Source organism: Lepisma saccharinum, chromosome 29 (genome assembly GCF_977018435.1).
Source record: "Lepisma saccharinum chromosome 29, izLepSacc3.1, whole genome shotgun sequence".
NCBI classification, from domain to species: domain Eukaryota; kingdom Metazoa; phylum Arthropoda; class Insecta; order Zygentoma; family Lepismatidae; genus Lepisma; species Lepisma saccharinum.
This window is the reverse complement of record NC_139257.1, coordinates 43601487-43617056: the sequence shown is the minus strand read 5'-3', so window position 1 is coordinate 43617056 and position 15570 is coordinate 43601487. Positions and strand designations below refer to the sequence as shown.

The following is a 15570-nucleotide window of genomic DNA, read 5'->3' as shown; positions in this document are numbered from 1 at the left end:
GCTAAACTATAGTAACAATTTGAAATAATGAACGTATGGGTAGTAGAAAAAGATATCCCTCTGCGAGTTGGCACCGATTTCCTCTGTTCCAGCAATGGTGTTATCAGATGATATCTCACTTTTACTCATGTTCACACTGTACGTAATTAGCATCATCTTCATAATCCTCTTCCCTCTTCAGGATGTGTGCTATTTCATCATCGGTTAAATGACTTCCTCCCGCCATAATGTTTGGAACAGAAGGAAATATAACAAATGATCAATAATCCCTCATCCAGAAAAAAAGTTACGTAAATGGTACACTTGGGTCCTGGGGACCCACTCCCCTGTAATACACAAGCTTCCAAGCACTTTACGGAAAAACCTTTTCAGCACAACATTCACCACTGCCAGTCAAAAAACTACCGGGGAGATGAAAGTAATCAGACCTGCCATCTGTGAGTAAACACGTCAACAAAATTCCATTGGGACCTGAGGACCCATGTGTACCACTAACGGGTTAAAATGCATAGTTAGTAAGCTGCCAAGCAAACGGGTAATTCGTCTGGCATTTTCTGTTCGGGAATAGATTTCGTGGAAGTTATAAAGGTGCTCTTTCTTAATGAAAGTAAGAATGGAATATGAGACGCTATTGCACAATAACAACTCGTTCACAATGAGGGGAGTGTTTATTGCGTTTAACTATTGTTTAGCGTGGTAGAGGCCTTGTTAAAGTGTCAGCTTACTTAATCGGTGATGGGATTTTAGAGGCAGTGAGCAAAGGTATCGATGTCGTTGCAATAAGTTCAGGAATTATGGGTAATTCATATTTAGTTCGTATGATTTTCCATACAAGCATTTTATTTGTACGAGATTTGTGCTTTTCTTCTTAATTAGAGATAGGAGGGGCTAAATGATTGAAAACTAGGACAGACATTTCTTTAATTAGTTAAATTGGATCATGCATTCCTTATTGATAGGGACATTGAATTTTCGCGATGCGCGAAATCGCGAAATGTAAAAAAAAGATTCAATTTTGAACATTCTGCACGTAACTACACTCCCAATGATGAAATATGCATGAGTTTTATTCGCGAAGTAATGCGAAATGTGTGCTTTTCCACGAAATGAACGCTTTTTCGCGAAATAACCGTGAAATATCATCAAATTAAGTAGAAAACACGCAAAAATCGGCAATCGAGATTTTGCGCGCAAACTGTCGATTTGTAACGAAACGTTTGCCTAAAGTTTCCTACCACTTGCAGCTGAAGAAAGTTTTATCTTAGATCACATCAGGAAGACGCTGCAAATTTGGATTTCCAATGCACATAATCTGAGTTCAAAAACTTCGCTCGCAACAAGCTGCATTCCTTTCTTCCCCCGAATGTCTACTCAACTTCCAGTTTCACTGAACGTGCTAGCTGTAGCAGCGATAAGATTAGTCTGTTCCCGTACATCAAGGGAAACAATGGTGTCATTTGTGTTCAGTCATGAATGAATTTTGTTTATCATCATGTGATTTTCAACATGTGTTTGTGTATGTGCAGTGGTGTTTATTTTATTTGTTGGACAGCAAGGATATCCTTTAAATACATACAATGAATAAATCACTTGAGATATGCAATTTAGAAATGAAGTGATTTTGTGTTGATGTTTTCAGCTAAGTATTGTGTATGTTGGACAGCTAAGTACTTGTGTATGTGTACAGTATATAAAAATGAAGTAGTTTATCAATTTATAGCTCTTTTGTATGTTGTTTCCTCTCATAATGAAAAAGTGTGTGCAATTTTTTTTTTACCGCTGGTATATACCGCTGATCTAACATTTTATTTACCGCTCTCCTCAGTTTTTATTTACCATAAATTTGTGTCCCTACTTATTGATTGATTCATTTGCTTTTTTTACTTCGCTTTTTGTGCCACTTTTGGCTAATTTGCGAAGATGGGAATGAGTTATGATATGATGAAATTGATGAATGGCCAGGCCAGGATTCGAACCCGGGACCCCTAGCGTCGTAGCGCGATGTTCTAACCACTCCACCGCGGGGTTAGGCTGCATTTCTTATGTACGGAGTTTTGTATACATCTGGATGGTTAGGTTAGGGTTGATAGGTTTTTGGTTCTTAGAAGAAGACGATGACGAAAAATGGTTGAAGCACCAATACCGGCCATAATTCAATTAAGAACAAAGCTTTCTCAATACCCATAGCCAACAATTCTTTTAAAACATATATATTGATTGCAATTACTGTAGGCTATCTTAGGGGTGAAGCACCAGAGGCCGAGCCTAAGCTGACTACACAAAAATAAAAGTTATTTATTGCAAATTTTAGCGCAATACCAGTTAGAGCAGTGAATGAAGAATTGTGAGATGGAGATATCATTGGGTTTGCCCTATCATCAGTTGATTCAGTTCCTCATGCCTTCATAGTCGTGATTAACGTAAGAGATAGAAAAGTGACGTCACATAACCGAAATACAATGAGAAGAATGATCGTTAGTTGATGATTAAGAAACATTGTCTTGGCTCCTGTAATCGACAACTTCATAATTCCTCTTGTTTATTGCAAAATAACATTGCTGATTTGTCAACTTGGAAGAGCGGTTGACATTGATAAGCGAGCAGAAGCAAGAGCTTTATAAGCCTTGTGAACTTACTTCAAACTCGACCATAAAAGCTTACAGGTTTCGCCTACGTGACTGGAAGCACGTACTCACGTATGGTATAAAACGTGCCTTTGATTGAATCACAGCTTTCTCCATTCGATTGTCTTGAAAATATTTCGTTCCCGTCGCAGCTGATCCACTTTTACATCTTGTAAACTACTTTCAAAGCTTGGCACACACGATTGAATGCGTCCGTGCTAATTTAATTTGGTGAATACAAAGTTATTTATATTTCGTGAGCTTCCGCGCCATAGATTATAGTGACTAAGACGATACAAATACCATTGAATAGATGCAAGTATAATTGTGCCAATAAAAATAAAATAATTGGTATATGACCACCTAAAATTGAATACTGTTTTCAATATTGCCTATGGCATGTCCCTGAAATTTAGATAGACTAAATTCCGTTCTCTGTTTCTTCTTGGGAAATTCATCACCGAATTACATCCAGAAAACATTTTCCAAAAGTCCATGCTTCTGGAAATGTTAATTATCGATACTCCTCACAGTGACACAGACCATATATTCCTCAATAAAATAGCCAATGGGAGCATCAGATCAAAAGTGATAGTCTTGTCCAGGAAATTCACTTTCGAGTGCCCCCTCGCACCACAAGCAGCACTCAGCTTTTCACATATCAGAAACAAGATTATGCCTCATCCAGTGTTCTCTTTTCCACAGACTACCCAGCCAATATAACACCTGGGAAAAAATGGTAAAGATATGTAAGCCACCTTATCATATGTAATTTTAGTTTGTTTTTATTTTTTATTGTTACATTATATTATTATTTTTATTGCTATTCTCTATTGTTATTTTAGGTTTTTAACCTATTTTTTCCTTTACAGGTATGTAAGAAATAATATGTCAGCGTTTCGTTAAAAAACGCAACAACTGATGAAGTTTTAGAGTGCCTTAAAACCTATTTTCCTTGTTATAACCTATTTTAGTTTATGCACCTAACCTAAATCAAACCATTTTTTTAGGTTTTTATATATTTTTAAAGGTTTTACAGGATTTTTATGTCACACAGAGGCATTTACTTCGTTTGTTCACGAAAAAATTCAATGACGAACGTGTTTCAAACGTACTCTCTGTCGATATCCCTTCCTCCAAATCCATGGTGATTTTCCAAAGCTCTAAACAAAGCAAAGTGCCTGGTGCCACTGTTACCCGTACAGTCCAAAGTGCAAACTTCTGATCTCCTTGCTTTCGCGTCACCTCAGTGCTTTGTGGCATTCACGCCTTGCAAACTAACATTTCAGTTTTGAAATTTTCACCACTGACTATATTTTTGTTGAAAGATTATTTTCAGCATATTAGATGATCCTCGCAGACAAAATTGCGGAGTTTGACTGTGGTTAACATAAAAGAAGATTATGGAGCTCCGGTACCCCTTCCTACACCCTCGATTTCAGGCACATTTCAAATATTTTCGTGAAAATATTTAGTTCCTCATAACAAACAGTGTTTGCAAATAGCGCAGAAGTTATTTTTTTAGATCTACGTGCTACGAAACTTACGTTTTTTTATGAAATTAAAATTCCTTGCGTAACGTCAAAAATGTTTTTCAGAACTTCTATGATGGCGAATGATGGATTCATGTCACAGGCGCACGTCTGATTTTTTTCTTTTTCTTCTTATGACTGACTTGTGCAATGGGAACATTTGCGATTGCGATATGTTATTTGTGTGATATATTGGCGGATTGGACATTTCAGACATTGGATTTCATTTATGCGACTTCAGAAATTGGAATTAATTATTTCTTTTTGGCAACTGCAGGCCGTAAAAGGGGGAGAGTTGTTTTTTTCTAAATAACTTGTGGGATGGGATAATTTGCGACTTCTTATTTTTATGATGGAAAGGGAGTGTAGGGTGGTATTTTGTGGAAAAGGACAACAAGGACTTTCAACGTAGGAGTTACTTCATTTTTGGACTTACAAATTTAACTTCGACCCACAATTCAGTGGCTGGCCTTGGTAAAAAGAGGTAAGTTACCTTCTTAGGTTTAATTTTAGCTTTCATTTTTGGTATCTTCATGTGTCAATGCGGAAAACAGTGAGAAATAGTGTTGGGACCAGGTGACTCCGGCCAATTTCTAACATGCCTTTAAAAGGGACTCTATAGATAAAGGCGGGGCCGCGGTAGCGGTAGGGGGCGGTAAGTCAATTACCCCAGGAGCGGAGCCCGGAATCGGTGGGAAATTTGGACTCAACAATTTCAAACGACAAAATCTCAACTTTAAACGGCTGTACAGTCGTAAATACTTCTTTCCACGCTCCATTTTTTTTAAATTCACAATTAGGATCACATAATCTTCATAATGAAAGAAAAAAAATTCGAAGGTGTAGAATAGAGTACCCGGCCCGAATATTGCCTAACTGTAAGGCGAAGAGTGCATTTTAGTAACAAATTACCAATGGTAAGTTCTGCAATCGCCATAGGATTAGGCAACACACATAAAGTTATGCAAGATAGTGCGTATTTCAGGATATAGTTGTCCCATTTTCATTGCTGGTGACTATACCTAAATCAGAATTTTTCAGGAATTTAGAACAATTTTTAGCTTTTCTGAACCTACTTCAGGATTTTTGGAGCCTAACTTTAGATTTTTAGAACCTACTTTTTGGTTTTTCGAACCTATTTAGAATTTTTAGAGCCTATTTTAGGAACCTGAAAGCACACTTCCTAGAACCTAAAAATTCGAGGTCTTATAATTACATTCCGATGTAAAATAACTAATATTGTATTTCAAATCCTTTGTTATATGGCCACGCAAACAAAACTCTTCGTTACAGAAAATCTACTCTGTGAGCTATATCCTTGTTCTGGCGCCCTCCTGTTACTGAGTAATGCGAACGTGACTTTTTAAACTAAGAAACAGACACATTGTACTTAAAAAGCAATCTTTATTACATTCAATATAACTCATAAATAATTAACAAGTACACGAAAATCACAGTAAACTGTAAAAAGCTCTTGGACTTGGTCGCAATAAAGTTGTTATGAGTTCGGATGTTGATAAGCTTATAAGAACTTCAGACAACTGACTCACCTATACATTATCTATCTTATGAAAAATCCATAAGCAGCTTATATACGTTACTTAATGAGTTCATGATAAAAAGCTGTAAATTAGGATTTGCTGAAATGAGTTCATGATATAGAAGGAAAAGTAAATCGTTTCAACTCAGAAGTTATAAATGTTTTTTGAAACTCGTGCACCAATTCGAATTGAATTACAGACATCGTAAAATTACTCATCAAATTCAGAGATAATGACTTACAAAATTTTAAACAAATAACCCACACCATCGGCAATACTACACGGAACTTCGTAATTTTACATCGATTCGTTGTGCAGTACACAAATGTACAAAAGACATCCATTGGATATCTCTTAAATATCCATTTCGGAAGTTCGGATATCCAATAATTGATAATATCGTTATGGCGACGCCTTTGTGTAGGATCGTGAAACGTACACAGTGCGGCAATTTGAAATCGAGACTGATGTTTTTGTTAAAAAAATGTTAAATGTTAATAGTAATACTAACCCCCCAAATCTGTTGTAAAGTGAGGACAATCATTACTGAAGACTGAAATTTCAGACAGGCTGTTACTGCTGCATTTTATCTTGAGGTACTGAAACGTTTGATGCAAGGAATAACACGTGTAAGGCCAGAGTATCGGGATGAAAGCAGCTGGTGTCTACTTCATGACAGTGTCCCATGTCACAAGACTGTGATTGAACTTTTTGGCCCTAAATCGACTGTGTGTGTTGTCACAGCATGCCTACTCACCGGATCTGGCTTTGTGTGATTATTTTTTATTTCCTAAACCAAAATCTGCACTGAAAGGTTCCTACTTTTATGATGTACCAATAATCAAGAAGGCTACGACATGGATTTTAAAAAGGGTTACACAAAACGAATTCCAGCAATCCTTCCATGCACTGGTATTCATTGCGCTACGATGTGTGGATGCAGGAAGGTCCTCCTTTGAATGATCCAAGGTAAGTAACTTTCTATGAAGACTTGTTTATATTTTACAGCACCAGTCTCGATTTCAAATTGCCGCACTGTGTATCTTATTTTAAAGATACTTGTTTAAGCAAAACCGTTAAATTGGAAGATTTTTACCCAAGATAGACATCCATAGGATGTCCCTTGTATATCTATTTCTCAGGAGATATCCAGGGAGGGGTATGTTATGGACATTTCTGGATCACTTTTGGACATCAAATGGGACTTGGATTTGGATATGTATGGAAAGAAAAGTACATATTTTAGACTACATTTGAATCTTATCTGGACATTATTTAGATGTGAAAAGAACATTTTTTGGACATTTTCTTAACGGTATTGGTTATTGGGATGTAAAAAGGGTGTTTCCTGAATGTTTTATTGACTAGATTGGAACTTTTTATGCATATTTTCCTAGTATATTCTGGGATTAGGGGAGACTGGGGCACATTTGGACACACTACATAATACAATACTAATAATAATATGCATAAAATAATGAAATACGCATTTAGTTTTCATCAGTTGGACCTAACAAGTTTGTTTTTTTTAATTCAATAAATAAACAGTTTAATGAAATGACATTCATTCGCTTGGTAGGATAGCTGTTTGTATGCAAATTTTTGTGGTCTTAACTAAACTCAAGCCAGATAATGAATACATGCTGTTATAGATTATATTTTTACCTGTTCATGTAATAATAACAATACTTCTTAATTCGTTGTATGAGAACCAGATAAATATAACTCCAAGAGTGGAGATTTCAGTTTTGCTTTTAAACTGAAATCGACATACCCCCCCCCCCTCCTAAACCTTAGCAGTATGGTGGAGTTAAGTATCTTCAATTTACTGACTTTAAGAGGAAGACATTCCAAAGAATACATTGTTTCCTCTCTCTTGTAAATTTGAGAAGCTGGAGTCACGTCCCTCTGGTTCTCACGATACGAATTGGCGTACTTTAATAATATTACTATTAATAGGCATTTTAATCTTATTAACGTAATAATAGGGTTACCTCTTTTACATGTCCTCTTTTTTGAAAATGGGGAAATGTCCTTTGTTGAGGTGTAGACAACTGCCTCAACTTCAAGATTCGTAACCAAATTTTATATTTATAAATAATTGTTAATGTTGTTTCCGTGTTCAATTTCAAAGTAAGGAAAATAACAACATCCTCAGTTGCACGTGCAAAGACAAGAAACATTCCATTCAACCAAGAAAAATTGTTGGACGATTACAATATTATTTACTAATTTACACATAAAAACAACATTAAATATTGTAATGTATGATATGATTGTAACATGAAGAAATTTACAGCTATAGTTTAAGTGTAAGTTTAAGAACTAAAATTGTGAAAATAATGATACACAGCACAAATATTGAAGATTCTAGTTTTGTGTTTTTTTAAAATTATACAAATGCCCAAAGTTTAATAACAGATGATGAAATGCTACACAGACACTACATAAATGTTAATTCAAAGAGTTGCAGTATTTGCTATTATAGCAGGACTAGTACATTGATTTCCACTATTTATAATTGTCTCAATTATAATTTCTCGGTATGCCATTAAGAGGGTTGTCGAGTAGTATAGAGTAGAGGCGGCAAATGTGGAATACCGTTTTTGTTTTGAACTATAATTACTTTATTTGTGCACATTTTGATATAAAAATTCAACAAAAAAATACAATAGACATTCCTTTTTAAAAAAAAACACTCAGAATATTTGAAATAATTAATGTGCTTTTGAAGAAAAAAACATTAGTGAATAAAGTGCGAAATGTCAACAAAATGAAAGTGGGGGGTAATGTGGAATACAGTATTCCACATTACCCTCATAATTAGAGATTACACAACTTTGACACTTAGCCTTATTGTTCTGTTCATTTATGTTAATTCTACATTCGTTATGCAGTTAAATGAAAAACTACAAATTTACTTGCAAAAATCGCAAATAAACACATCTCCCTCTGATGCACTACAGAGGTCATGGGCCCAGAATTCACACAATATACACTGGATCCACTTACTGCCTGGAACATCAGTCGACCAATTCTCTCCACAGAACAAGCACTCAGTGTCTGGGTTCCTCGGACCTACACTTTCACCAATCACACTACAATGATCAGAGGTGATTCCATCACTTTCAATGGTCGATTCACTTGTTGTACGTGCAATGTCTTCCTGCTTCTTGCCACGCTGCGTTCTGGATTTTGCCATTTCATCTTTTCCTTTCCCTTCACACTGATTTGATTCTTTGAAGATACATCTCTTGCACGAGTTGCTTTTCTTTGACTTCTTCTCTTCTAATTCATGAAGAGAGTGTTGTAGAGAATGTTTATAAGGTGTTCCTGTGAGTACAGTTGACGGAAGTGGTTCTGCTTCCCTCTTGGATTGTGCATTACTTGTAGTTGGAACTGGAGGTATATTCCATGGTGTTACTGCATGGTTGGGTTGAGTTGATCGGCGAGTGTAGACAGCATTTGTAGACTTTTCACTTGGTGAAGTTGTTTCCTGTACAGGCAGGATTTTCAGTTGGCGAATATGTGGATGGTTGTGGATTAACACTATCAGGAGGTAGAGAGACGTCATTACTGGCTGTGTTGGTAGCTCCAATGAAATCACTGTCCCTAAAAACGTTTGGATTCAGGGGATGAATCCCTGTGCATTTGAATCCATTATCAGCAATCTCGCCCGACTGAGCACGTAGGTAAGCTCTGGAAAAGAGTTTTCCTACGTCAAAATGAGTTACTCTTCTCCCATGGTTACGGAGAAACAATCTCAAATCCTCGTTGTAATATCTCTTCAGAGGGCCCAAGAATGTTCTATCAAGAGGTTGTAGCTTATGTGTCGAGTGTGGTGGCAAAGACATTATAACAACGGATTCTTCCCGAGCTAGGTCAATAACCTCAATATTCCTGGTGTGGCTGTAGTGGCCATCAAGTATGAGGAGTACTGGGTCATCTTTGCTTGGCTTCACTTTACTGATGAAGTGACGAAACCAGTTAGTGAATATTGAGAGTTGAATCCAGCCTGAGGGATGGTACGCTGCGATGGAACCTGGAGGTGCATATTTCATCAGTTGAACATTTTCATTTTTCCTTGGAAAAATTAACATGGGAAGGACAAATGAACCACCCGCACTCATACATGTTACTACAGTTATTAGTGATCCTCGCTCAGCGGATGTCAGAGTACCCAACTGTCTTTTCCCCTTTAATGCAATGATTTTGTCCTGTTTGGTTTGCACCACAGTAAGTCCACTCTCATCTACGTTATACACACGGTCAGGGGGGAAATTGAACTTCTTGTAGGCATCTTCCAAGTTGTTGAAAAATTTAGCCACGTTTTCGCGACTGAAGCCATTTACTCTCGCAAATGAGGTTCCAGTGGGATTTCGAAGAGTCACTAAATCTTTATCTCTTTGCATAAACAATCTAAACCAGTCTTGACCAGCACATTCTTTTACCACAGAGAACGGGTGCTTCACATTATTTCGAACAGCTAATTGATAAGCAACTGAACAAATGTCACGTTTTGTGAGTCCATAGTAACGAGATTCCATTTCTAAGACATAACTGACAAGATCATTTTCCATGGCTGGAGAGAAGATTGGCTTTCGACCTACACGTATTCTTGCAGCGTCATCTGCAGATTTGTCAGAATGTTCTCTAACTAATCGAAATAATGTGGTCCGTGGAACATCATATGTTTTGCTGGCACGCAGAAATCCCATTTCTTTTTGCCTGACTGATGTCACTGCCTGCGTCATTTTCTCTGGGTCCCACTTCTTCTGCTGTACTCCTCCTTTCGGCATTCTGGGAGGGTCTGTGAATCTGCAAAATATAAAGAGACCATTTTGAGCATTAAATATGCAGATGAAATATAGGATTTTTTGTCATAATGCATTTACAGTAATTATTCTATCTTAACATGGGTACAATTTCAATTTTCTTTCTGCAAGGGTTTAGGAAAATCTAATTTCGTAATAAGAACAGTAATAAGGGCTGAAGAAGGAATGGCTGCCGCATAATAAGATCAATGTCGAGGGAATATTTGCCAAAAATGTTCTCATTAACAAGTTGCAGAAATTTTGAGGGTATCTTGAACCCCCCACAACATGATAAACATTCTCTGCCATTTAGCTGTACCTTATAACTGCATGCAGGAAGTCATAAAACTATAAAAATGTGATTTTAACAAATTGTATCAAGGCCTGAAAAAGAGAGGGTAATGTGGAATAGTATTCCACATTAACCACCCTCACGTATTCCACATTACCCGCTAACTACTTTTCTTTTTTAATCTTAAATTAGATAATAACGGAAACTTCCAGGACACCTAATTGACAATGCTTATTTAGCTACGACATTGGTGAACAATGTCACATAGAACACTTGCAGAAATCTTACCTTGTGTTTGCTTTGTGTGTACAAAACGACGGTAACGAAAAAAAGTCCGCTCCCTCCAAAACAGCTTTTTGTGCTCTGTCAGCAAACATTCACAGTGGATGGCGGTGGTTGCTTCAGTGCTGCCATCTGTACATACTGTCTGATGGTTCTAAACTACCTCGATAGATGGTAGACGTATGTAGTTGTAAATATCATGGTATTCCACTTTTGCCGACCATTCCACATTCGCCGCCTCTACTCTAACACTTTTGTAAAATCTTTCGTGAAATCTAAAAATGTCCTTTTTTAGAGTTTGTCACCTGGTAACCTTATGTAATAATTATAACTTTATTGTTATTGTTGTTATACGTGATATCTTTGATTCGATCTCTTTCCGAAATATAATTCCAGGTTGGTCATTGAAACCGCGCGTGATCTGCTCAAGACGACTGCTTGCCAGTGTTGCCAACCACTTTTCGGCAATGTCCCTACAGACGTAGTCAAAATGTCCCTACGCCAAGTAAAACGACCAAAAAAACACCACCTCATGAGCATGCAAGACAGAAGATAAAATATACACATTTTCTTATCAAATCTTTCTGCTAGATGCTTCCACAATTTATGAATAACAGTGAGTCTTTTACTGTTGATTATGCTATTTGAAGTCATACATGCTGCTGCTGTGAAGAGATAGATGTTGGTTGGTGATGCTGTATTTCTTGCAGTCTTCTCGTGCCTTAAGGGAAGAATTTCTCACTAGCAAAGAATTTAACAATTCTGGTCCCATTTTATTTATCTTTTTTTGTTTTTGTATCACTTAACATTGAAAATATTATATCCGTTTCTACGTTAGAATGTGGTAATGTTAGCACTATTTTCGCGAGAGTGGAAATGTTTTCAAGAAAGAACTTGCCTTCAAAGTTCTTGGTAACCGATAACATGTTAAAAAATCTGATGGAGATTTGCACCTTTGCACAAGAAAATGTTATTTTCCAACATTGAAAAAAGTCCCTACGTTTTTCCTCATTTGGCAAAATCTGTCCCTACGCGGGAAAAATATAGTGAAAAGTTCCTACGCGTAGGGACATGTCCCTACGGTTGGCATCACTGCTGCTTGCCTACAACATGTGTTCACGCGAGCTCAGTTTTTCGGGAGGTTCCCGAATTTCATATGTTTCAGAGAATTCCCGTTCTGCAAGTTTACGGGAGTTAGGATTCTACATCCGCATTGCGGATTTAAGCATGTGACTCTCGTAAAACGAAAGACTAAATGTTCTGGAAAGTAATAAAATATTGTTATATCCAAAGAAACAAAATACGCTCGAGCAACACAAGATAGAATATTTCCCTGACTTCTTAAGGTAATATATAGGAACCGGATTTTAAGTTGCAGCACCTTTTCAAAAATATAGCTGTTTTCATACCGATCGGCGTAGATGGCTATTGGTACTACTTCATTTAGTGGCTAAAACATGCATGTTTCATCTTCTCTTATTTTCAACATTGCACCCCCTACATTTCATTCCGCACCTCCTCAGCACCCCTAGAAGATTAATCCTGGCGTCGCCGAAGGATTTGAGAGAGGAGTAAGGCTCCCCCGACATAATCCTTTCACCGGAAGATTTCATTCCTAGAGCCGGCTTTAGACGGAAGCGTTTCCTGTAACATTTTTGCTAGCATAAATGCTATGTAAATGCTTCCCGAAATCTTATAGCAGATAGTACTTCACACGGAAGCGTTTCATGTAACTTTTCTGTTAGCTTTTGCGATTACAATGCGGTACCAGTTTCATAGATCGGAGACACATTAAATCGAATATTTTGTGTTTCGCATGGTTCGTACTTATCAATTGTGTATTGCGGAACATAGTTCAATGTGCCATTATGCTTTTTACACGAAACAAACGCAATTTTTCACATTCTGAGTGCTTTTTTTTTATTCCTTTCTTCGCTTCCGGAACATACAATATGGCGGGCACATCTTGACTCACGTTGTGGGTATGCAGTGTTTCAACATTCTTCACCAAAAAAATACCTACTATATCGTGTTCGTCACCGGTGGAAATTATACATTATGCACGGGTAGCTGACGGATAGCTCCACAAGCCATACACGGATAGCCCCACAAACCATTCATGGATAGCCCCACGAACCATTTCCGATAAGGTTAGGTTAGGTTTGGTTACGTTAGACAAGCATAGTAAAAAAAAGGGGGGGTTGAAACACTGACAGGGGCTTACGTCATCAAACGTACGAAGCATCCGGTTGTCGTAGGGCAAGCAAATGAAAGCAATGGCAATTGTGCGTCGGTGAGATATTTCTCTTGAAAAATACATGATTTCCCGGTCAAATAGATTCCACGATGAAAGAAAATACCTCGACGGACGTTGTAAACCTTGGAGAAACTCATTTCCGTAAGTAGTTTCTTGTGTAAAATTGAAGCAATGTGTCTCCGATGTATGAAACTTTTACCGTACTTTACACGGAAGCGTTTTATGTAACTTTTCGATTAGCTTTTGCGATTACAATGTATAACATCTACAGCATGAAAGGCACGTCGAGTTACACAATCCATGGTGAGTGCACGGTGTTTACATTTGAAACAACTTAAATATTCTTCCATACGTGTACAGTAAACGTTATAAAGTACTCCCTCTGTCCCATAATTATTGTCCGGTATACCTTTGTCTGTTGTCCCATAATAATTGGTAATCGGCTGGGCGGTATTTGTTGCTCGTTGCGATAAGGTCACGTTGTTCCTCTTCACAATCTTGAAGACTGATCTACTATGCCTCTCCCCATGCGTGTGCTTTTCATCTGCCTCTTCGTCTGTAATTCCTATACTACCATTTTGGCATACCGGACTATAATTATGGGAGAGAGGGAGTATGTATTTAAGCAGCGCCATTGTTTTGTACCTAATAACATTTTACACGAAACGTTATTCCTCTCGGTTGAATAGTTATTGTCTTTTAAAAATGTGAAGTGATACATTGTTTACAACTCACGCGGCCGCCATTACAACTGCACTCGTGACCTAGAGGTCGTTTCTGATTGGTTACGCTACGAAAAATGATTCGGACCGAGCCTATCCTTGAGAAATGCTATAAAATATGTCATGGCATCTGAAATGCTATAAGATTTTTTACTTTACACGCTAGCATTTTCGTCATGGCGTAAATATTAAGGAAAATGATTTTTTCTAAATCGGGCCTAAAGCCGGCCCTGGTAAATCACTAAATAGACCATAGGTCCAGCAGAAGGATCACTTTTCTGAAACTGGTTCTCTTCATATGGTACAAGTCTCTAGTAAGCGAGAGTTGAAGCCCTTTGAGCCATTTATGATCCTTTCTGTGACCTTTGATGTATTCTCTGGCACTCAATTTTGAAATCCATTAATTTTCGTTAAGTTTCTCTTTGAAGGATTGAAAAGCTTGGAATCGAGGTTCCTTGCGCATTCATGGCCAATGGAGCCTTTTCTTGAGGTCAGAGCTCTTCCTTCCGTCTGTCGGAAGGTGACAAAAGAACCCATTCATAATGCCCCTGGCTCAGTGTCTGCAGCAGCAGCAGAGAAGCCCCATTGTTGCGAGTGCTTTGTCCTCCGAGCACGTTTGAAACTCGATTCCTGCGTACCAAGTGACCGTGTACGTGCAGGCCTTCGCGCTAGGGACAATCGGAAGGCGACGCAGGTCTCGGGGGACATGGAGGCGGCGACGGCTCGGATAAAGCAGATGAGCATCCACCTGTTCGACAATTAGATTGGCCGATTGAATACAAAGGAGCCGCGTTCAGCCGGAGACGGAAGGTGACCTCTGACGTGCTGTTGCCATGCTGGCGCGACACAAGGCCCGTAGCCAGGCAGGGGCCAGCCCCCCTGGCACTGCCTTCAGCCCCCTTGACATTAGGCAAAACTATTTTCTGTAATGTGTTTGCAGTGAAGAGTGAAAATGTAGGCAGCAGATATTATCTTGCTCACAACTTTGGTGAAGGATAAATTCACAGAACATGAACAACAGCTAATACATTTTATTTGTAAGTAGTATAAGTAGCTGCAAGTATTTAGAAGATTCTCTTCTCTAGACTCTGGTAGGTTCTTTCACAGGGCAGCTTCTTTATCTGTACCTTCGCTGCCCCTGTTGCGACCTCCAATTTAGACAGAAATCTGTGACTTTAATGCATCATGCAAATTCCCTCCGCATCTGTGTCAAAGGTCAACAACTCCCAAGTTTCCGGAACGAAGGAAAGTTTCATTGCTTCAGCCGGGGGTGAAATGAACTTTAGGCACTATGATTGAATATTGTGCATTTTTTCTTGTGTGATATAAATATCTGTATCATCAAAAGTAGTATGGAGTGTGCAGTAAGGGATGATTTCAGTAACAGTCAGCACTTTAAAACAACAAAAAAAACTATAAAGAATTATGTTTTAAAAGATATAGAAAAATGTAGTATTTGTATGATATATTTCCCCACATAATTTACCTTCATTTAATACTGTTCAA

At 37.9% G+C, this 15570-nt stretch overlaps 1 protein-coding gene across 1 annotated transcript; it reads right to left on the bottom strand.

Annotated features, from left to right (window-relative positions):
* Positions 1 to 9173: 9173 nt before the first annotated feature.
* On the bottom strand, positions 9174 to 10496 carry LOC145981475 (uncharacterized). Its single transcript, XM_083114705.1, has one exon. The coding sequence runs from the start codon at positions 10494 to 10496 to the stop codon at positions 9174 to 9176; it is 1323 nt and encodes a 440-aa protein (XP_082970831.1).
* Between the last annotated feature and the right edge of the window lie 5074 nt (positions 10497 to 15570).

Coding starts and splice junctions, on each gene's coding strand:
- LOC145981475 (XM_083114705.1), bottom strand. CDS start 10,496: ATGCCGAAAGGAGGAGTACAGCAGAAGAAGTGGGACCCAGAGAAAATG.